Source organism: Lacerta agilis, chromosome 4 (genome assembly GCF_009819535.1).
Source record: "Lacerta agilis isolate rLacAgi1 chromosome 4, rLacAgi1.pri, whole genome shotgun sequence".
Lineage (NCBI taxonomy): Eukaryota > Metazoa > Chordata > Lepidosauria > Squamata > Lacertidae > Lacerta > Lacerta agilis.
This window is the reverse complement of record NC_046315.1, coordinates 30680698-30704577: the sequence shown is the minus strand read 5'-3', so window position 1 is coordinate 30704577 and position 23880 is coordinate 30680698. Positions and strand designations below refer to the sequence as shown.

Here is a 23880-nt window from a genome sequence, read left to right as displayed (position 1 = left end):
TCTATCTTAAAATTACAGGTGCGGTGAAGGCTGGACTCCGTAATACAACTATTCCAAAATAAAGTGGAGCTGTTGCTATGATTTACTATGACCCTGTTTGCACGGCACATTAGATCATAGTTTGTTTACAATGAATGCAGGGTGTGCTAGTGCACACTGCTGGAAAGTTCTTGCTCTGCTCCCCTGCTACTGTGCTTATGTAAATAAGACAGAGTCTGGCTTGTTGTGACATCCAAACCCATGCTTGTGTTTTGTTTTTCTCTAAACAAACTATGAATAGTAACCAAGCTTTGTTCTTGACTTACTGCTTGTAGTCTGTTTAGGAGATAAAAACCGTGAGACTGGGTTTGGCCACTTCAACAAGCCAGACAGTGGCTTGTTTTCCCTCTTGTGCTGCAATGTGCAGAGCAGAATCCACTTGCAGCATTCATGTTGCTGTGTGTACACATTAAGCCATAATTTTCTCTCAACTATGGTTTTTAGTGTGAACCAGGCCTATACAATTACAACTTGCTTTCTCAAGAGACAGTTCAAGGCCAAGAGGACAGAGCGTTAGACATAGACCTGTGCTTGTTTCGTGTGTTTCAGATGAGCAGTTATATGGTATATATCCCATGACAAGTGAGGTGGCTACATTTTGCCCCACATGTATGGAGAGCCACAACTGAAATAAGCTTTCTGTGCATTACAAACTGTGCATGATGTAGCTGGCAAATCTTGAATGTGTGAATATCACTGTTACGCCATACAGTATTACTTTTGCTAGGTTACTGTTTAAAGATGCAGGCACCAGTATTACAAAAGTGACAGAATATTGATGTGGAAATCTGATCTTCATATAGATCAGATATTAATTTTCTCTGTTTTCCTGTTGGGGAATTTGAGGACATGGGGAAAATAAAGTGACATAAGTAAAAAAAAGGTAGCAGAGATGTAAATGCATTGCAGAAGACAAGTCATAGTTCTTTTTTATTATGAAAAAGCCATTCTTACCCTTGTGAAACTGTGCTTGGGTTGCTTCTTCCTTCTACAAGCAAACCTTGTAATAGCAGAAAATGTTTTATATTCCATCTGCAAAGAAAGTTGCTCCCTGGTGGCTTGGCTTGCAGAAGTGTTGGGCTGTTCTTTCTCTGCTCATCGGCTGAGACGGCTTTCACTGTTTTTTGTTTAAAGCTCTGGATCTGCTTTTGTGCATACATATCCTTTGCCAGTAATTTTGGAGCCTTTGCCTTGGCTCTGGGATTCAAAAATGGCTGTGATGAATTTGGACCACCAGGATGCACATTAATTTTTCCTGATTCTATTTGTATTTTGTTGATCAGATAAATGTGTGATGTCAGCAGCCAAGCTTTCAATTCTCTTTTCTCCCACCACTGTTTTCTGTGCCTCCTAACATTTTGTCCCATGAGAAAAAGAAATGGGAAAATAAAGTCAGCACCAGTGTATCCTTAATTTTTGTCCCATCGATATCTTGGGAGTGAAGAATTAACCTCCCATCTGTCTGCAATACCCAGTGGAAACATGGCTCTCCCTCCCCAGCCTGCCTTTAAAGAATTAATCACTTTTCTGAAGTTCACCCCTTTACACCTTCTTTTTACTTTTATTATTATTATTTTAGTTGCATGATGCCAAGACATTCCTGAAGCATTAAACATGTTTGCTGCAAATCATTTTTATGTCTTTGTTAAGTCTCTCCCCTCCTTCCCTTCTTGAATCCAGGCACTAGCACGGAAATATTCTCCTGACAGCTAATACGTTTTTCATTTGGGGAGGCTTTTTGCTGTGCTGCCAAGGGAGCTGTTTTTTATTTAAAAATGTTTTTGAAGCAATCTTGCTTTAATTAGCCTGTTTGAGAAATTTCATGTCACTTTTCCATAAGCGTGGGTGGGAGAACCTTGGAGCCAGAGCTGTCTTTTGCTGTTGGAGAGCTGGTATAAATCCCAGAGAAAGAAAACATATTTTTCCACTCTTCCAGTCTGCCAATAGAGACTTGGCCATAGTTTTCAGTTCATAGGCTGTTCTAGTTTTTGCTGTCCCAGCTGCCTGAATACTTGCATTGATCCAGTCCAACTGTAGACGGCACACCCTCTCACTAGCACGGGTCATATGAAAGAAGTCAGGAATCGCAGGCTACCAAATCACAAACTTTGCAGGCAAAAATCCCAGACTCCAGTCTTATGAAAATGAAGGGCTTATTTGTAGTTTTCAGCTGAAGGTTAAAATTAAGAACTGGTGCAGTAAGGGGTATTGGTGCAGCTTTTCTTATCGCAGCACTTCAGTGAAGGAATACTTGATATCTATATCTTGTGAAAAATTCCCTTCAGTTTAACTAATTTCTTGATGTTAAGGAGTCCTTTTAGCCTTTGGACCTAGCAAACATGTTTTTAGAGCATTGCATGATGCAGCACAGAGCTGTTTCTTTCTATTTACTACATTGTTTCTCAAAATTATTGAATTCGTAGCGCCTTCCAAATTTACAGCCCCTAGATCAAAACCAGTCCTTTATTCCTCAAATGAATGTGCAGAGAGTTCCTTGCTCACAGTTGTGTGCATACACCCTTATGCTGCACTGGGGTAGTAATTCCACACAAGCATTAGGAAAGGAGTAGAACACAGACGGAATAGTCATAAGCATCTCCTTCCGAGCTCTCATTTCCCCATATCATATTGGGATGATGGGGTAGAAAGGATGCTGATCCCAATGTGGATCAGTGAGGTTCCACTGCTAAGAGGGCATTTGGTTTAACTCAGGGCTTGGCAGTTTGAGGAAGATAGCACTACAAGAAACCATGAGGACTAGATGTGAGTTCTTTAATTAAAGTCAGATTAATAGGATCCCACATAGCTACTGGGTTGAAGCATATATTTGCCACAACAATCATGCCACACTGAAGGCATTCCAAGGAGGAGTGCTATGGGCAAAGGCTTCAGTAGTTCATCTTGATATTTCCAAACATAATAGTTATTTTGTGCATGTTTTACCATTAGGAGATGTAATATGTACTAAACATGAGTTTCATATGGGCTTAGAAAATTATTCCTATTTCTGGAATAACCTGGACTTCGAAATAGTGATTTTTTAAATCAACATTTGATCAAGGGAATTCACTGGCAGTGGTCTATGTCTATGACTCACTTGATAATTGTAATCCCATACCCAGAATTGGAGTCCCCTTTAACTGTTTTCTGCTCTGGAGTCCTCAGTACCTGCTAACAAACTAGTGAGCTGCTCTCAAACACTCATTACATACTGGTAGATCCTGCCTCACCATTGGAAATCACAGTTCTAACACCACTCATTATATGTAGGTCACTCAGGTCCTCATTGCATTGCCCCACGGAACTTTGCATTGTAAGTCCTTGGTAAAGATGGCATTGTATCTCTGAGATACTATTATGTTTTGCTAGATAAGGAAAGGGGTTTACTAGAGCAAGAACCAGTGAAATAGAAAGTTGTTATTATATGACAACTTCATTAGAGGTTTCAGTTTTGGGCACCTGATTCTTGAAATCCTGTGCAGATGGTTAAGAAGTGTTCAGACACAGTAATAGAGAAAACAGCAGGGAAGAGAGGAAGAAGGAAGGCTGAGGTTGTTGGGTTGTTTTTTTTTTTGGCTGGTTGTGGTGAGAACTTGTGCAAACATTCCCTCCTAATGGATTTCTCAAATGTACTGGCAGGCAGGCAAGCAAAGGCAGGTGTCACGTCAAATACTCCGATGAAACTTGATCCATCCCTCTTGATCTGGTATACTCATTCTCACTTTTAAAGGACCTCTTTGTTGGTTGTTTTGCTCCTAAGAGCTCAGAGAATAGTGCAGCCAAGTAGTTTAGCAGTCAAAGTAGACCTCAATAAGAAACCTTTCTCTCTCTCTTGCTCTCTAATGTTAATTTTGTAAGTATATCTGGAAACCCATTATATTTCTCTTTTTCTCAAGGTTCACAACAGTAGAACATTAGGACAAGTATCGTCAACAATTACAATTTGATTACAAACATACAAAGCTGAATAACTGTTCCCTGTTGATATGGGTTTCTGTTTTGAACAACATTGAAGTTTTAAGCTTGTTTATTATGGTTATGGCAATACACTTTGAAACTGACTACTTCTTCATAAAAGAAGTTTGTTTTGAGAACTAATTATCTGTTTGGGGGGTTTGCGGTAGTGGGCTAAGTTTTTATGGAATATCCTAGATTGCTTCCCACACTAGCAGTTTAGGGCAGAATCGAATCGCCCGATTTGCCTTGTTGCGGGGTAGGTTGTAAGGAATGGAGGTCTCTCACTGCCCAGGCCAGAACAGCTGTGTCAGCCTCCACCTATGGAGTGACACTAGCATCACTCTGCCAGCACATAGCTCCCCATTCCAAATTGATTGTCTGTGTATGTGTGTTTGGGTGCTACCATGACAGACCATTTGGATTATACATTTAATACTTCAACCCACTCCCCCTCTGTCCATTGTCTTTTTCTGTCTTTCACCAGAACCGGATCTCCAATTATCTTCTTCTGAGTGTCCACAGATCCAGGCATTCACAACAAACCTGGCATCGAGCTTCAGGGTGTTCATCACTTCCTTTCTGGGCTCCTCCGTACCTTTGTGCCATACTTCTTCTTCTTGTAGAAATCTTAATTCCATGTCCCTTGCCCCCGAGCTGCCACCTCGGAGTCTGGATATTATAAATTTTCCCGTTCCAGGGCTGCCACCCCCAGAAATCGGTTCCTTTTCCCGGAGTTGCCCAGCCATTTCGAACCATCCTTCAAGCACCCCTCCTAGCTCTTTGCCAAGGTTTGATTCCATTGTATAAAACTTTTGAAAAGCCTCCTCTGTGGAAAGTGAGTCCTTTTTATTTATAATTCCACTCAAAACTTGCAGTTTCCGATTAAGCAGTTCCAGCTTCAAGACAGTGAGCATTTCCTCATCCTTTAAACCAGAGTTCAATACCAGTGCAAACACAAAGTCCAGCATTTTAGAAGGGAGGGTGAGTGTCAGATTTCAGTTCCTGTCTCTTCCTTCCTTTGTTTCAATTTCTTCCCACGACAGTCCAAGTCGTCGCCATTTCTCCGAAGCCGGAGTATAAAGACCAAAACTTCAAATGGAGATATTTTTCCCCCCGTTAACCCCCAAAGGGAAATCTCAGCAGTCTCAGTTTTCAAATTCCAGATACTTTCTATCGATTGTTGTAGCAGCAGTCACTTAAACAGTTAATTTCTTTCATCTCCCGAAGGGAGGGAGGCGGGCTGCCTTTCTTCTTTCCCCCAGATCGTTCCAAGAATACAAAGAGTCAATCAAATACTCACAGCCACTGGGTTCTTATCAGCTCGTTAAAGACAGGTAGAACTTAGACGCTCATCACAGGCTTTGTCGCCGCATTTACATCCCGGTTGGGGCAAGTCCCCTATAGCCCGGCTCCGTCGTCCCTTCACCCCCACTCCCCCTTTACAGGGGGAGCGGGGGAAGGGTTCGGAGCCACAACGGGCACAGCCGGGGAGCCCAGGGTGCGGGACGCTCTTCCCGCACCCCAACCGGAGCCCCGCTTTGCGGTAGCAGGGCTCCTAACCCCCGGGATGGACTGGGTGCTTCGCAGCCGAAGCAGCCCACGACCACCCGCAATGGCGTCGCCGCCGGAATCGGGCTTCACCAGATAATAAATGCCTTACTTTGCAAAGCAATGTGATAGGTAATTGGAAATCATATGGTCATAATGGATAATTTCAAGAATTCTGCTGACCATTTTTAAAAAGAGATCAGCTGTAGTCTACACTCCTATTTGATGTGGCAGAGAAATTAGATAGTTATAAGAATAAAGAAAACAAAAGATGACAAGCGAAAAATCAGTTGGGCTATTCAATCTGTTTCCACTTAAAAGTCAATCAATCAATCAATCCATAGGCATTATGATTTGCTTAGTGGCATGGTGTATACATCCATTATACACCATGCAAACAGGACCATGCCTTCAGGAAACTCCCCAAATGATTCCTAGAGACACAAAGGCTGCACTCTCAAGCACACTTGCATGTAAATCCTATTGATATCAGTGAACTAGCTGTCACATTGGCAAAAGCGTCGTCCTACCCACATATTGTCAAGGTGATGGGAATATTGGAGCTATTTGTGAAGGGGAGATTGGAAGACAAATGTCAGTGTGGCTTAACTCCTCCTGTGCATCCAATTTCTATCCTGAAAACATCCCACCCAGGCCATGTTTCTCCTGCCTAGGCTTGTTGTGGAGCCCAGCTAAAGAAAAATATTTAAAACTTGACATTTTGTAGGGGAATTTGCTGGACTGAATATGGAGGGTGGGAATGGAGAGAGGGAAGATTAAGTACCCTCCTCTTGTCCACCTGCACTTCTTACAAGTGAGCACTCCACAATAGTACAGTATTGCAAAGGAAATGGAGAGCTTAGAACCCCATGTTACCTTCCAGCATGCAGTTTGTTCTTTATTTCTAGGTTTAGGATCAGGAGGTTAGGAAAGAATGAGCACTTGGAGCATAAGAAATGGTCATATTTCAGACACCTGCGTATGCTATGGTTCTTGGAGTTTTTCAACAGTACATGAGATTGTGATATAATCTCATGGAAAGGATATAAGCTTCCTCAGTTTGTAATAAATGCAAATCCTTGAGCACCCCCCTCCCTTGTGATTCTTTTTAATCTACTTACATTGTCCACCACTTTTACTTTTCTACCATGTGTAAAGCCCAGCAGTTCAGCTTTTAACAGATCCTGTTGCTATCCTCTTAAACAGATCTCAAAGACTTCAAATACGATGGCCAGCATGTGATAGAAGTTGATGAGGGCAATACAGCTGTAATTGCCTGTGATCTTCCTGAAAGCCACCCAAAGGCCCAGGTTCGATACAGTGTGAAACATGAATGGCTGGAGGTCTCCAGAGGTGAGTTGTGACTTACAAAGGAAGAGAAACTGGAATTGGTGTCTGCTTTATATCTCACATACCTTCTAGTCAGTTTTTACCCCTCCCTACACCTTCTGGTCAGTCTTTTGGGCTGATCTGTACAATCATTTTTCTGAGTTCTCTTAAGGGCTATGGCTTTCTGTATAGTAGACATAGTCTTTCATAGCTCCACATTTCGGTCGTCACCCAGGAGCAATTTCTTGACTGTCCTGTAACTTTTTTGAAGCACTAAAAATATACCTGTGAAATAAATATCTGAAAGCTGAGAAGTGCTGGGAGGATGAGTGAATCCCTTATTTTAATAATAAAACCAAATGATTTCCTAATTATCATACCAGGTTTCCCATGAGAATTAAAGCTGATTGTTTTTTAACTCAATCATTTTATTCCATTCTTCCAACCATTCACCATTTTCTTTCTCTCAATCTTAGCTGGAAACTTCTTCTGCTCCTCTTATTATTACTCAATAATGTTCCTTTTGTGTTTACAATATGCTAGAAATCGTATAATACGGATGTTCCCTGCCTTAGGAATCTCTTGCTCTTTTATCTTAACAGATAACTATCTGATCATGCCATCTGGGAATCTTCAGATAGTCAATGCAAGCCAAGACGATGAGGGAACTTACAAATGTGCGGCGTACAACCCTATCACCCAGGAAGTAAAAACATCTGTGTCTAGCGAAAAACTCCGTGTGAGACGTAAGTCACTTCTTCCAAATATTTGGGTTCACTGGCTTCAGGCTGTCTTAAGGTGGTGGTCCCATTTTGCAGGTGCCACCAAATGCAGTCCTTTTAAGCTGCATGTTTTACACAAGCCCTTCATATTTGAGGGCTTGCTTTCTATACAGGAGTGTTAAATTCAAAGTATCCTCTTGCAGTGCAGGTAGCAGAAGCTTACCTCACAAGCATTGTATATTTTCTGTTGCTTTTGGTATTATATATGAAGTGATGAAGTTGTTGATGGCAGAGTTGGTGAAATTCCAGTTGGTGAAACTTCTCATTTGGTGGTTGTTGTTGTTTTGCCCCAGTAGGCTTTTCTGCCTACACAGAGCATCTTGTCCTATTCTACAAGACTGTCTTACTTTTGTTTCACTGATTTCTGTCTTGGCACTAGGCTCCACAGCTGAAGCAGCTCGCATAATTTATCCACCAGAGGCTCAGACCATCATTGTCACTAAGGGTCAAACTCTAATCCTTGAATGCGTGGCTAGTGGGATTCCACCTCCACGTGTCACGTGGGCTAAGGACGGCTCCAATATCTCTGGCTACAACAAGACTAGATTCCTTCTCAGCAATCTTCTAATTGATGCAATCAGTGAGGAAGACTCAGGGACCTACAGCTGTATGGCTGACAATGGCATGGGTGAGGCTGCAGCAGCATTCATTCTCTACAATGTTCAAGTGTTTGGTGAGTACAACTTCATTTTCCTTCCTCTTCTCTCCTGTTATAACCATGGTCTGGAGACTGCTCTGGGTAATCCCACATGGTCATATATTTCAGAACTGTTTTTGAGGTGAAAGTTAATGCTCACAAGCAAAATTCCTCCAGCTTAGATTTCACTCAGGGGCCTAACTCCTAATAACTGCCTAAGTAAGCTTTGAGGGCAGAGCCAAAGCTTTGGCTTTCCAAAAAAGAGCCAGAGGATTAAAACAGAGTTATTTATTGAGGCACAGTAATTCTAGGCACACACACATAAATATAATCAAAAGACAGAAAATTGTATTCAGTAACAAAATGTTCTAAGCTAGATGGAATGTGCTGTGAAAAGCAGGCATGCGCTTTTAGCTGAACTGTAATTTAAAGATCCTTGGGTGAATTTGGTCCTTTGAGTGTCTCACAAAGAAATTAAAGAGATATCAACATATAATATGCCAAACTTAATGATCAAGCAAAAAGACAGAGGCATTTCATAGAATCATAGAGTTGGAAGAGACCACAAGGGCCATCTAGTCCAACCCCCTGCCAAGCAGGAAACACCATCAAAGCATTTCCTTTTTAAAAGAAATAAATGTCTGGGCTATAAGCTAATGCAGGCTAGGTAATTCCTGGCCAATCAAGAAGGCTGCTTCATCTACCTGCATAATAAGCCCAATTTGATAGGATTACCTGGTATACGTGCATATAAAAGAAATACACAAAACACGCAGTTCTTGAAGGAGTTGATTTACAGAATCAACACATGAAGGTTTTACCTAGGTCCTTTGCCCAAGAAAACTGTATCAGGGAGCTCTTGGAAGAGATTGAATTAATGGAGAGGTCCATTAGTTTTCTGGTCTAGAGCCTGTGGTCATAGAAGAGCGTAGTGACTGCCCATCTGTCATGGATGCTTTAGCTGAAATTCCTGCATTGCAGGGGGGTGGATTAGATGACCCTTGGGTCCCTTCAAACTCGTAAATTTCTATTATTCTATTATCTTGAAAATATAACATGAAGGATCTACTTACAGGACACTTAATGGCTGTGCACAAGAATAAATAGGTTTGGGTATTGCTGTCTTCATAACCCCGTTTATAACACAGCAACATAGGAGGATAGCTACAAATATTTCAGTTCTGCCTGTTTCAGAGGTGAATGGTTGTTTTCACACCTGCTTGCCTCCCCCCGCCCCATAATTTGAATTGTAACTCGTATTTCCTTTTCAGAACCCCCGGAGGTTGTCATGGAACTATCTCAGCAGATCATCTCATGGGGTCAAAATGCAAAGTTCACCTGCAAAGTTCGGGGGAACCCCCAGCCATCAGTTGTGTGGCTGCGTAATGCAGTTCCTCTCTTCTCCAGCCACCGAATGCAACTCTCTCGCAAGGCCCTACGTGTCTCCAGTGTGGGGCCTGAGGATGAAGGGATATATCAGTGCATGGCAGAGAATGAAGTTGGGAGTGCACAGGCTATGGTTCAGCTGAGGACTACTGGGCCTGGTAAGTCCAAAGTGAAGTTCAAAAGGTTCATATAGGGATGATGAAGAGGCACCAAATTGTGCTTCGCACTTGCGCAGACGCGGCGCTTTGCCCTGCTTCCTTTTCTGCTAGCGGCCGGGGCTCTGGAACGGATCCTGGCCGCAAAATGAGGTACGACTGTATTAAAAATGCAATACAGCATTAAACATTAAAAACTTCCCTAAATAGTATCTCATTGCTATTAGTATTAGGGGTGTATCTGTCTGTACAGTACATGGGACTGCTTATTCTGTTTATGCCAAGTCATGCAGCTCAAGTTACTTTCTGATCTGGAAAGGAACTTCCTGAGATTCCTACTTCTCAGTTGTATGGATTTCAGTGTATTGGAGAAATGAACCTGAACAAATGCAGGTTGTATCTTGAGTAGGTCCCTCAGTACTTAGGGGGAAAGCTGCTTTCCCTGCATAGCTCTATTTCATGGACTGGGCTTCTTAAATTCTTTATCTGTCCATTTACATATGTATTAAGTGTCTGAATTACCCTCCACACTTCAGCTGCCATAGCAACACTAAAAAGTAGTTTACAAAAATCAAAATGACAAAATATTTGTAAAAATTCAGTGCTGAAGTGATAAAATAGATGATTGTGACAAAATGACAGATGTCTCTTTTCTGACACTACTCTTTCTCTATTGTTTGTTCATTAGAAACCCCATTCTCTGCCAAAATAAAACTGCACAAATTAAAATTCGCCAACTAGAACATAATTTGTAAAGGGACTGAGTCAGATGTACCTGGAATTTAATGAATGAATAGTTAACATGCATACATACATAACTTTATTTGTATACCACTACAACATAAACAATAAAAAAACTGGACAGACAGAACCAAACCAAACAGTTTCCACAGAAATTACAACAAGATCTAAAATAAAAATACAAAAAACCAACAGCAACAATTCCTCCCAAAACAACCCCCCTAAACAGTGCCCAAGCCGAAGAGCTTTTGTAGCTGGAGTCAGTCTGGGCCCCACCCTCCCAGGCCAAGTGGGAAAAGGCCTGCAAGGCAGGGAGCAGGTCTTCCAGTACTCACAGCCAAGATGCTCTCATTGGTGTCACTGAGACAACATTTGGATTTTGTGTAGACAAGAGTAGGCTGATGCCTAGTGCACCAAAATCCCAGGTGCTTAGAACTTCCCCTCTGGCTACCTAAAGCAGACTTTATATCTTCAAAGAAGCCAAAAGCCTATGAAAAAGTTAGGCTTGTTAAGTTAAGAGAAAGAAACCTAAAGCCAACTGAAGACTCATGCAGTAGTTTATAGCCATGGGAGAATGCAAGAATGGAAACTTAACCACCTTAATGGGTGTTATTCTATTGCAGTGCTAATACGATAGATAGATAGATAGATAGATAGATAGATAGATAGATAGATAGATAGATATATTTTTAAAAACATATTCTCCTTTTCCTGATCGTTGGGAGTAAGTGGGTATCAGTTTTAAGGAGTGTTAAGTGCTCCAGTGTTTGTCTAAAACATCTCTCTTGCCTTCTAGGAACAACTCTGAAGCCACAGCAAGGTTCTGTTGCCGATTCAGCTCAATCTGCCTTGTCACCTACCCTGCTTAGCAACAGTGAAAAAATGCTGAAAGACAAAGCAAACTTCCTAAGACCCAGGCCCACGACACCATCTGTGTCTGTTCAATGTACTACCAAAGAGTTGGTGTCTCCAGCTGAGGCCCCAGTCATCCTTAGCTCTCCCCGGACTACTAAAACTGATTCATATGAGCTGTTATGGAAACCACGGCATGATGGCAGAGCCCCCATCCTCTACTATGTTGTAAAACATCGCAAGGTTAGCACATTCCTTTTAAACTATTTTCTGGTAATGATGCTGAATTACAGTTTCTCTGGAAAGCTCTGTATAGCTCACATTTTCCTGCCAGTTTAGGTAGCAGCAGCCCATCTTTTGGATGGGCAGAATATTTGTCCTGTGTGCGGTCTCTGAATGTCAGTGAGTGATAGCAGTGTAAGGGACAGGCATAAGGAAGTGGGTGCTTTGGTGCAAGTTTGAGATCAGCATGGGAGAGAGAACTGCAGAGATGTATGTATCAGTGAACAGCAGCAAACCCAGGATGTACATAACCCTGTGATTATGCATATACTTTACTTAGTCTGGGGCATTTCTTCCCTCTCCCACTACCCTCCCTCCTCTTTTGATGAACTTATCCTTACCATAAGACAGATTCCTGTAAAGTAATGATTCCAGACCATCATGGTATCTTAGCTTGCTGCATGTCCCTCGCTTTCTTTGTTCGTTGGTTGTGGTCTCTCTTTTTTCAGTCGCTTCACCTGGAAGGCTCTTGGGTCAGAGGGAGTCACCATGGGTCACTGCACTTAGGACTAATATGTTTCCAGCACAGAGCAAATTCTCAGCTGGAGATTCTTTCTTGTATCTTAAAGGTCTTTACAGAAGGAAACTGTTCCTGTTAACCCTGCTATCACTTTCATTTGCGTGGCTGGTAACCAGACAGAGACCCTGAAATGGGCTTTATGTAACGGAGAAGCTGGGTTTAGCCAAATTCTGAATAAACATGATTATATCAGAGCTCATTTCAATAAATCTATTCTGACATGTGTTTACTTGAGGTGTAAGTGCATTTCAGAGAGTTTTAGCCAGCTAAGTCATACTCAGAAATGACCTATGGAAAACAATGGATAGGACTAAGTAATGTTAATTGATTTCAGTGGGTGTATTCTGCATTGGATACCATCCAGTTTATGGATTGCCCATGTGTACTACATGTGCTAACTAAATAACCTGGACTACTTAGAAATCTTTTAACTAAAGATAGCACTGAAAACTCGTTAACCCTGTGCAGCTTTGTTCAATACATCCACACCACAAACTATAACATTGTGATTACATATTCCTTGGGAGACGGGAATAGTGGTGAATGGAGAAGTGGTATCTACCTAATAAGTCAATTGATTATGGGAATTAGTAGCAGTGGGTATCAAATACCAGAATATCAGACATATGCCGGGAGACAAGTAGTTCTGCTCATTTCAGATCGCAGGTTTGTCTACAGCTATCTGTGATAAATATGGCACTGGTCTCATTTTCCTATTGGAGGCGAAATAGGATGTTCCATTTTCTTTTTTAAGACAAATTTGTAGGCTTGTTTCCAATTCAAAGAAGACACTGTAGCCTATAAGAGCCTTTCACCAATGGAATGTGATTTCAGCGATTCCTCATCCTTTTCCAGTCCCCTATGTCCCTCCCCATCTGATCCAGACTAATGGGATATTTGCAAAAAATAAAAATAAAATGCCTCCCTCTTTCTCATATTCATGGAAAATTTCACTGAAGCTAAAAGCCTGCAGTGAGTGGAGGGACACAGTTGGATACAACCTGTAACTGTATGGTAAATGCAAAGATACGCAACCTGTGTAGCTTGCAGTTGCTAAGTAGACATTGGAGTTCTTTCCTTTGAGGGTGTTGATTCCCCCCTCTACTTCTTGATGATACAGCTCTACAGCTGATTTTTCTTTCATTGTCATATGGTTACCGGTATTTTTGACTGGGAAATAGCTAATAATCTTAATCTCCTCCTACTCGGACAGAAGGGCTGTAGTTCAGTAATCAAGTACTTGTATTGCATGCAAAAGGTCCCAGGTTCTGTAGTTTCCAGAATCTCCTGGTAGGAGAGAGAGCCATTGCCAACCAGTGTAGACCGTTACGAACTAGATAACGGGCAGCTTCCCGTGTTACTTTATTCGTATGTTATCTCATACCAGTTTGCCAGTGATTATTTTAAATATGTAGCACACATGTTTAAACAATTTTATTTTATAATTCTCAATTGCTATTAGCAGGACTTCCTGTTACAACATGGAATTGTAAAGGGGTGGTATCAATTTAATAAGATCATGCTGCAAAGTAGCTTAATGCTTCTGGAAATTTACTTGTCATAGCATTCTTGCTGTTGTCATTACTACTCAAATCCAAACTGCTCTTGTCAGTTTGCATGGCACTTTGCAGAATACAAGACAATCTAAAATTTACACTGGGAAAAACATAAAGGAAGGGGAGGAAAGGAGAGGTGGGTTAAAAAGTGAAGCAATAATGCACTTGTTTCAGCTGCATTTCCTTAGGCTTTATTTCTGCATGTGCTGTAGTGAGGGGTAGATGGGTCTTATCAGCCTGGAAAAGTAGCCCATCTAAAAGAAGGAAAACCCTGATCCTAAACCTCTGCTGCCTTGTGGGATATCTTTGGGAGAAAACGGTTAAGGAGTAGACCAAACAAAAATCCAGAGTGGAGTCCCTAACATGCTTGGGTGGCGCCTTGTACACCTCCTTCTGACAACTCCTGGTGCCACAATGGTACCAAGCATATTGCTCTGCTTTCCTTTGGACCACATCTTGTCATCTGGACAGCCCAGGACCTCTGTACTTGCTTATGCCCTGGGGAAATCACTTAGGTGCTGCTAACACAGCAGTTTGACTTCATCCCTGCACTCTATTGTCTCTTAAGACAGACAGATGCCAGCAACAAGTTTATTTAGATCTTGCTTTGGCTAAAAATACTCAATAACCCTTTTATCCATAATAAGGTGAAGGTAATTGAATCCACTCATAGGTGTGCTTGTTCCTTGTCCTTCAGCAGGTAATGAATTCTTCAGACAGCTGGACAGTCAGGGATGTCCCTGCCAACCAGCACCATCTGACTCTAATAAAACTGGACCCAGGAAGTTTATATGAGGTGGAGATGTCTGCCTACAACTGTGCTGGAGAGGGGCAGACAGCAATGGTGACCTTCAGGACTGGTAAAGATGTAGTACTTTCCCATGAGTTGTAAATTGTCTCCTTGTCCTGATGCTGAAGGCTTTATCATTTAGAAATTTGCTTTCATTAATAATGTTAATAAGCTGCAGTTACATCCATGGAATGTAAGCCACCACAGAATGTTGGTGAAGTTTATCATTCAGAGCAATAAGACACTAAAAGTTTATCTCACACCATCTTTGCTATCTTTGTCTTGCTTAGGACGTCGACCCAAACCAGATATCATAGCCAGCAAAGAGCAGCAGATTCAGAAGGATGACCCTGGCACCAGCTCTCGGAGCAGCAACCAATCCGACAATACTCGCCTGTCGCGTAAGGCCATTTTCAGACTTGCAGCAGAAAGGGTTTTCTGGCTCTAGAAGTCTGGTTATTCTTGGGGGAGGAGAGCTGGGAAAGATGGTGGTGTGAATGAGAAAAAGACAAGCCTGGCACAAGCAACAGGAAGGGAATTTGCTTATCTCTGCTGCTTCTGTCCAGTCCTTATTAGGCCATGTTGCTCTTCAAGGTCTGTTTTACTGGCAACAAGCACCTATCAGACAAACGGTCTAGTAATATGATAGTGAGCGAATCATAGAATTGTGGAATTGTAGAGTTGGAAGAGACCCTGAGGGTCATCTAGTACAATCCCCTGTAATGCAGGAATCTGAACTAAAGCATCAATGACAGATGGTCATCCAATCTCTGCTTAAAAGCCTCTAAGGAAGGAGAGACCACCACCTTCCGAGGGAGTCTGTTCCACTGTCAAACAGTTCTTGGTGTCAGAAAGTTCTTCCTGATGTTTAATCAGAATCTCCTTCCTTGTAACTTGAAGCCATTGGTTCAGGTCCTACCCGCCGGAGTAGGAGAAACCAAGCCTTCTCCACGCTCCATGCAACACTTCAACAAACAGAGATTTGATTATGATTGTTGCGGTGGGGGGAGCCTTGAAAAAATATGCAATTTCAAAAGGACACTTTTTACTGAGTCCAACTTGTCAGTGTATGCACCTTTATTATTATTTATTAAATTTCTATACTGCCCTTCATCCAAGGATCATAGGGTGGTTTACAATATAAAAATATATACCATGATAGCAAGAGCACCTTTTCTCTCCCCCTCTCCATTTGTCTTTTCCCTCTCTCTAGCACACTATTTAATCTTGCAAGGAAAGTTCACTACAGCCCAGCTTTCCCAGTCTAAAACTGGTTGTATATCTGCTATTGTTATTCTTCTTTTCCTTACAGCTCCCGAGGCTCCAGATCGCCCCACCATCTCAATGGCATCTGAGACATCTGTCTATGTGACTTGGATCCCCCGTGGAAATGGAGGCTTCCCCATTCAGTCATTCCGAGTAGAATATAAGAAACTGAAGAAGCTGGGGGACTGGGTGCTGGCCACAAGTGACATCCACCCTTCTCGTCTCTCTGTGGAAATTGCAGGACTAGAGAAAGGTGGGAGATCTTCTATTCCCAGCATATAGGCTTTCTTTTGTCCTTGGAAAGACTTAATGGTGGCTTCATATCTTTCCTGCTGCTACAGAAACCATTACCCATGCCAAGGAGAAAAGGTCATTTTAGAGTTGATTAGTAATTCATGGTCTCCTTCTGGAGAAATGTGAAATTCTGCAGATGCTTTCTTTAATCCTGAAATTATTCTGTGGAGACCAAAAGCTTTGAATCACTATATCCGTGCCAAACTACATATTACCTGCAAATGTATCTAATGGCAGCCCAACAATTCTCTTTTTTTCACACCGAAAGCTACCACAGATGGGTCAGTTAGGAACAGAAACGTGTGTGCATGTGAGCAGAAGCTTAACCCTTTCCCTGCTTGCTGTTCCCCACTTCAAGTGGAACAGATTGCCTCAGGAGATGGTGGGCTCACTGCTGGAGGTATTTAAGTTGAAGCTGCCGGGGGCGGGGTGTCCACAGAGATGCTGTAGTTGCAAGAGTGCTAGATTAAGCAGGGGATCCATCACAAGTCCATGGGTGTAGTCAAAGGGGGGCAGGGAGGGCAGCTGCCCCCCTAAACCAAGTAAATCAATACAAAATAACTAACTTTAGGTTCTGCCTCCCCTAACATAAAGCCTGGCTACACCCATGCCCAAGTCTACAGTTGTTTTTTGTTTTTGTTTTTTGTTTTCTGAAAAATGCTCAACAATACAAAAAAAACACAAATCAAAATACATAAAACATGACTAGACTAACACATATCATTACTTAACATAACCTAACACAACACCCTCAACCCACCTTGACTCCCCTCCACTCCATCCCAATTTCTATTGTAAATTACCATTTTTCTGTCTATAAGACACCCCCTATTTTGGGGGACTCAGGTTGAAGAAAATGGGGGGGGGGTGTATGTGTGTATAAGGCGCCCCCTAATTTTTGACATTTTTAAGGGGGAAAACCTAGTCTTATACACGGAAAAATACAGTATATTGAATATTTGCATTGCATTTCCTTTCTAGATTTTCTGTTATATCCTTTTGAACATCATTCTTCTTATAAGCTTCTTATAATTCTATTACCTTAATCTATGCATATCAACATGTTTTTTGTGAACAGTGTTTTTCCATATATTGTTCAAAACATTCCCATTCTAACCTTAATCTTTGGTTTGACTGTAGCCTTATGGCTGCTGTTAATTTTGTTAATTGTGTGTAATCACTCATTTTGCATAGCCACTCTTTTGAGGGGATTACTTTACTTTTCCATTTACTTGCTAGTACCGTTCTCGCTGCTACTGTGGCATACAAGAAAATTGTTTTCCTATCCTTTGGAATATCTTTCCCCAGTAGGCCCAATAGATAATCCTCTGGTTTCTTTTCTATAGAAGTTCTTATATCTTTTTTATTTTCTCATGTACTGTCTACATGTTTGATGGCTCTACAAAGTCACCCACTTCCCTAGTATCTTCCCTCACTGCAAGATTTCAAGCCTTTGTTTACCCTCACAAATATAATTTTTTGAAGAAATGGCAGGAAGAAAAATGGTTAATTGCGTGTGTCCTTGTATCCATTTCTCCACTCTCCAAACTTCCACCCTAAAGCAGCTTTTCATGCAAAGATGAAAGCCACAGTTCAACTATTTTTTACACTTGTTGGCATGTAGCATGTACATTAGCACTCTTCTGTGCATCTGAAGTAAGGTAGCAAATGTGGTCTCTTGACCATTCAGACCAGGTTAAAAAAAACACCTGAACCTTTTTAAAAGCAGTCATTGTCTGGGGCAGCAAGAAAGCTCTGCGATTAGACTTTGGTTGCTATTTTGTTTCTTAGTTCATTGGGACAGGAAACACCGGCTCTGCACTATGTCATTTTGCCACCTGCTAATGTGGAATGTCTGAGTTTTCAGGAAGAGATGAACAAGGAAAATACCAAGGTCAGAGGTCTGCTCACTCTTCTCCTGCATTGTTTCTCCATTCCATATTCTAGGCACATCCTACAAATTTCGAGTGCGAGCATTGAACATACTGGGGGAGAGTGAGCCAAGTGCTCCATCTAAACCACATGTGGTATCGGGCTACAGCAACCGTGTATATGAGCGCCCGGTCACAGGGCCATACATCACCTTCACGGATGCCATCAATGAGACCACCATCATGCTGAAGTGGATGGTAAGCAGGGGAGGCAGGAGCTGGGACTAGAATTCAAAAGATAGGACAGGATTTTTTTTAATCTGTAGCAAAATGTGCTCAGTAAAATCGCACAGGATTTCTTACAACATTATTCCTGTTAACATTGCTGATACTAATGAGTGCCAAATTTTAATTATAACTACCTTAAATTTCTCTGTTGCTTCCCTTCTTCTACTCTATTGTGCTAGACACTTCAATACAGTCACTGTTCTGTGTTTCAACACTCAAGCACACATTTGATTTTATTGACTTTGTGGCTTAGATCATTTGTGTTCATTGCATTACAATTAAAATGTCCATAAATGAGCAGTATTATTCCTCTCATATGTAGCACTTTCCAGCCTCTGCAAAGTCCACATAGAGCTTTAATATTGGCATTCATTTTGAAACAGAGGTTCTCAAACTTCTACAGGGTAGTCTCCTTTAGCTAAAGAAAAATACACAATGCACTATCTGAAACACAAATAGGTGCCTTTCTTTATAGCTTGTACATTTCCCCCCAGTTTGTAGCAATTGTGGGAAAGTTTCCCATTATTTCTCCTGTTCTCCTACTGCAATATCCTGCGCCTGGGAATAGTCAGTGCAGGCGTGTTAAAAAAAAAACAACGTTATCAAACTGCTTATTGGCTAGTAGATTCTCATGCATCAGCCCCAAATCATCTCCATTTTCCTGCAAACAATGAATTCTGAATGGTTAATATGAACACAACAGCAGGAAGAAGGAATGAGTAGGCAAATGATGGATACATAGAAAAGGGGAAGAGTAGAAAGAGGTCCCCAGGGAGATGTAGCTTAATGGTAGAACACTTGCCTGGTAGTTTGCATGCATATATGAGTCTCTGGGTAAATCCCTGACATCATCCACTAATGATTTCAAGTCGCAGGGCTAGGAAATAAAACTGCTAGTGTTATACTGCCAATTAGTATTGATTGTACTGTGCTTGATGTATCTGCTCAGATGCAGTACAAAATGAGTAGTGAGCTGAAGATTGACAGTGAGAAATAGTGGCCTGCTTTAAGACATGTATCTGCCCTACAGTTTTGAGAACTGCTTTAACCAAACAAGACAGCAATTGGTTGTAGGCACAAATTGCTGGGTATTTCTTTTTTCCATATCTTCCACTAGAGAGACGACATACCCAGCAACTTGTCCCTAGGGCCATAACTCTCTTTTTGGTGGAAGTAGGAATTCTATCACAGTGATAATTATAGTGTTATCGTATCCTATGCTATCATAATGGATTTTTTAAAACTCGTCCTCATCTGCCAAATAACAGTGTTCAGGGCTGAAAGAACAAGATACATAGTTCAATTCATCATATGATGAGAGAGAACATCAAACTATAACTTGTGCAAAATATTTAAGCCTTGGATGCAGCTTTACTGAGGATCACAACACTGAAGCTGCACAATGCCCTATTCCTTAAAAAGCCTCCACACCTGGCTCTACTCATTACCACTATTTTGCTGTTGTCAGATCTTGGTGTTCCAATACACAGTGAAATAAATCCCACAATCCAGAAGTCTGCCCAGTCCTGCCTTATTCTCTGCCTCTGTGATGAACACCAACACTTTTGTTAATTTCTTCTTTTTGCTCCTTTTTATAGTACATTCCAGCCAGCAATAACAATACTCCAATTCACGGTTTTTACATCTATTATCGACCAACTGACAGTGACAATGACAATGATTACAAGAGGGATACGGTAGAAGGTAAGGACACATCAGCTGGTTGGGCCCCAAATGTTAATTGCCCCAAATAGTCTACTGAGGGCTTATCCACACTTACCTTTTCTGCCCTTTTCCCAGGCACAGGCTGCACTTTAAAGCTCCGTGTCCAAGTGCCCATTTTTGCCCTGGAGCTTTCCTCACGAAAACTCGCTCTTTAAAGCTGAATTCAGAGCAAATGCCAATCTGCGTAAAACACAAATTGCCATTTGTTGCGCTCCAACTTTAAAGAGCAACTTTTTGCAAGGAAACCTCTGGGACAAGAAAAGAAAAGAAAAGAAAAGAGTGTTCTGAGTCCCCCCCCCCCTCTGCAAAGTGTTTACATGAAAAGGGCTGCTCAGTTGAAGCTCTCTGGGTGACTCTTTGGGTTGCTGTGAAGATAAAACGGAGATGGGGAGCCATTTTGCTCCTTGGAGCAATAGAGGGATGTAAATATAATAAACAAATTGTTTGCATTGAGAGGAAAGGTCTGTTGGCTGTGTGGTGTGAAGATTCAGCTACTGTACTTCTGGCTAGTCACAGCGATACAGAAGCCCTTTCAGTACAATGTCCCCCTCCCCGAGAGGTTCAGAGGGTGGCAACAGGCCTTTCCTGTGGTAGCTCCCCAACTGTGGAATGCTCTCCCCAGAGAGGCTTGCCTGGCACCTTCATTACATGTCTTTAGGCGCCAGGCAAAAGCATTCCTTTTCAACCAGGCCTTTCACTATTACATAATCTATGACTTGTTATTATGATTGTTTTATTATGCTGTCTGTTATGATTTTTATTATGTTTTTATTATTGGTGCTCTGAAATGTATTGTTAAAGTTGTACACCACCCTGGGATATTTTGATAAAGGGTGGTATATAAATTGAAATAATAATAATAGGCATTTCCCAGCAAGTGTGGGAAAAATTTGTGTTTGCTGTTAACTGTCCCATGTCTATATTGCTGTGTGATAATACAGCGATCCATTTATGGCATTGGGATAAAGGTGTGAATAAAAGGAAAGTGACATTTGTGTGTATGTTGCTTCCTATTCAGGTGACCGGTACTGGCATTCTATCAGCCACCTCCAGCCAGAGACTTCATATGACATTAAGATGCAGTGCTTCAACGAAGGTGGGGAGAGTGAATTCAGCAATGTGGTGATGTGTGAAACCAAAGGTAACTATTCCAACACTATATTCAGGTGTCTCAGATGCTCCTCCTCCACTTTGCAATATGAATAAGCTTGTGAAGAGATCAGGAAATTTAGAAATATATTATCCATGGGTGACTGTAAAATACGTGTGAGAAACTGATTAGGAGAGCAAGTAATATGAAACTAAGGAAAGGAAGGAGTTCTGGTGATAAAAATTCATTCATTAACTGCAGAATTTGAAGGCTAGGTATAAGTCCCCCCATTGATGGAAAAAAGTGACTCAACTGGATATTATGTAAGTCAGGAGTGGGGAACCTTTTTTTCTCCCATTCCCTTCTGAGCCACCTTATGGAGGCCATGTGCCAGCATTGGGCAGAGCAAGAGGCAAAAATGGGCTGAGCAATGAACCCAAACAAGGTTCATAAACTATGAAGAAGCTGCCGTATGTGGAATGCTCTTCCCAGGGAGGCTGCCTTGCACCCTCACTACAGATCTTTAGGTGCCAGGAAAAACATTTTTCTTTTCGCAGGCCTTTGACTGCTTAAACAGTCTATGGTCTTTTAAATGGGGGGGGGGTATTTTGCTTGTTTATTACTACGTTATGTATTTTTATGTGATCCTTGGATGAAGGACGGTATAGAATTTTAATTAAATAATAATAATGATAATAATAAGAACCATGTTGAGACTGAAAGATTGGGGTGGGCATGGAGGCTGTGTAAAGATCTTAACTATACTTTTCTTTCTCTTGAAGCTCGCAAATCTGCAGGAGTGCCTGGTCGCCTCCCACCATCTACAGTATCTACAATACATCACCCCCCACCCAACAGTGGCCATAATTTCTTAGGGGCAGGGGCCATGGTGGCTCGCTCCAGTGATTTGCCATACTTGATTGTAGGGGTGGTGCTGGGCTCCATCGTTCTCATCATTGTGGCATTCATTCCATTTTGCCTTTGGAGGGCTTGGTCCAAGCAGAGTAAGTGACTTTAACAAAAGGTACCTGTAACTCTGAAATAAAGGGCACACACACAACTTTGATTGGAGTTTATGGGCTATAATAAGGGAAACCAACCCAATTTCATGATATTCCTATTCACAGGAAATGTTGCTTGAATAACTTGTGCATGTGATTAAATTCTGACTTCCCAAACCAAAGTCATTTCATGAACATAAGACTGTCTGAATTGGCTCCATGGCCTTAAAAATCCCACTCGTAACCAAGGCCCAAAGATATTCTATACTGTCCTCAGATGTTTTTTTCCTGTTTTCTTTTTCTTCCTCAGTGGCTATGCCTGCAGTATTTCCAGTTATAGCAGCAGCTCATGTTATGTTTGTGTTCAGTCTTAACATGTATATTATTTTGTCATTTCAGAGCAGAGCATAGACCTGGGTTTTCCTGGTGCAGGGCTGCTGGTGTCCTCTTGCCAGTACACCATGGTGCCCCTGCAAGGGGTCTCCACTCCTCGAGCTAATGGGCTGCGTTATGCGAATGGCGTGCATCTGCCAGCACACCAGGGAGCCAATGGCCATTTCCCCTCAGCTACAATTGGATATCCCAACACAAAGTCACAGGATTACAGCCCAGATGAGGTTCAACAGGTAAATTTATTTAGCAACAGCAGGGGGTGTTGGGTGACTTCTTTTATCTCCTTGCCTTGAATAATGGCTCATTGCAACGCCCAATGCCTAGTGTTCTATTTCTGCCTTAGGGGGCAGAAGAGGAAGGAAAATGCTTTGCCAGAAACTTCAGTTCCCAGACTAAAATTTATTTAGAAATTATATACCCTGCTGACTAACCAAAGTTCTCAGCGTGACTTACAATACATTTAAAATGCAATAAATTATGGTAGGGCAAATATAATATTTATATAAGCTTTCCCCTAGCGCCCACTGTTCCAGTTGCCACTCTGCAGCTGAATCTTCACATTTGGAAATGGCTGCTGAATCAGCCAGATGTTAAGTTCCTGATATGCCACGGTTTCTTCATTGGACTGTTGCCAGCGTTCCTTACAACCACTGCCTCTGGGAGCAGATGCAAAGGTGTTATAAGCCTTCCTCCCAGAATGTAAACCTGGAGAGGTCAGTCTTGCTTTTAGGTCTTTTGGACAAGTAGAAAATTTTGAATCTATACATTCTGAATATGACAGAATAAATAGCATGTGAGCATCTAACTGGTTATTAATGAACATTTTAAAGCATCACATCCTTTAAAATGCAGTACATAAATTCCCCACTGCCATAGAAACTGGTTTCAGAAGCCATTTGTATGCAAAGACCCAGAGAAGCAGTAATCCTATGGTTCTGGGTCGATGTAGAGTCCAGTTCCCTAAAGCAGCTCAGTTTTTATAATCCTAGAAGCAGTAATGGTTCTGAATATCTAAAGATGAACTCCTTTGGCATAATCCCATGCATTGGCTTTGGCATCTAGACTCTTTAATTATCTTCCAGATTTTTCTTTTTCTAACTTATTTTTTTATTCTCAGCAGAATGAGACCAATGCGTTTCTGCAGGGGAGGGTGCTGCAAAATGGAAATATTCCAGCTGAACACCAGAGGTATGGCTCTAGCCATCAGGCTGCATGTGTAATGGCAATATAGTGTCACAGAAATGATGGAAACGCCTCTTATGTCAGCATTTCTGTCATGCAAGATTATTTTCATTGGGGCCGTAAAAAATCAAAGCTCATACCACTTTTTGTTTGGCAATCTGTTCCCTTAAAGTTTTGTAGAAGTGAAATTGGAAGT

The 23880-nt window shown here is 41.6% G+C and overlaps 1 protein-coding gene across 4 annotated transcripts in view; it reads left to right on the top strand.

The window, feature by feature from the left end:
* The window catches only part of BOC (BOC cell adhesion associated, oncogene regulated), a 71926-nt gene that overhangs the window by 45781 nt on the left and 2265 nt on the right, over positions 1 to 23880 (top strand). For 3 of the 4 annotated variants that reach the window (XM_033146564.1, XM_033146565.1, XM_033146563.1), the window contains 14 exons: positions 6751 to 6897; positions 7476 to 7619; positions 8035 to 8328; positions 9564 to 9836; positions 11371 to 11669; positions 14485 to 14644; positions 14865 to 14975; positions 15887 to 16093; positions 18082 to 18263; positions 19892 to 19997; positions 21037 to 21159; positions 21891 to 22112; positions 22509 to 22735; positions 23620 to 23690. In XM_033146564.1, coding sequence (XP_033002455.1) covers positions 6751 to 6897; positions 7476 to 7619; positions 8035 to 8328; positions 9564 to 9836; positions 11371 to 11669; positions 14485 to 14644; positions 14865 to 14975; positions 15887 to 16093; positions 18082 to 18263; positions 19892 to 19997; positions 21037 to 21159; positions 21891 to 22112; positions 22509 to 22735; positions 23620 to 23690 — 2566 coding nt within the window. The remainder of the gene's footprint in view (positions 1 to 6750; positions 6898 to 7475; positions 7620 to 8034; positions 8329 to 9563; positions 9837 to 11370; positions 11670 to 14484; positions 14645 to 14864; positions 14976 to 15886; positions 16094 to 18081; positions 18264 to 19891; positions 19998 to 21036; positions 21160 to 21890; positions 22113 to 22508; positions 22736 to 23619; positions 23691 to 23880) is intronic. The other variant, XM_033146566.1, reaches the window with a different exon arrangement.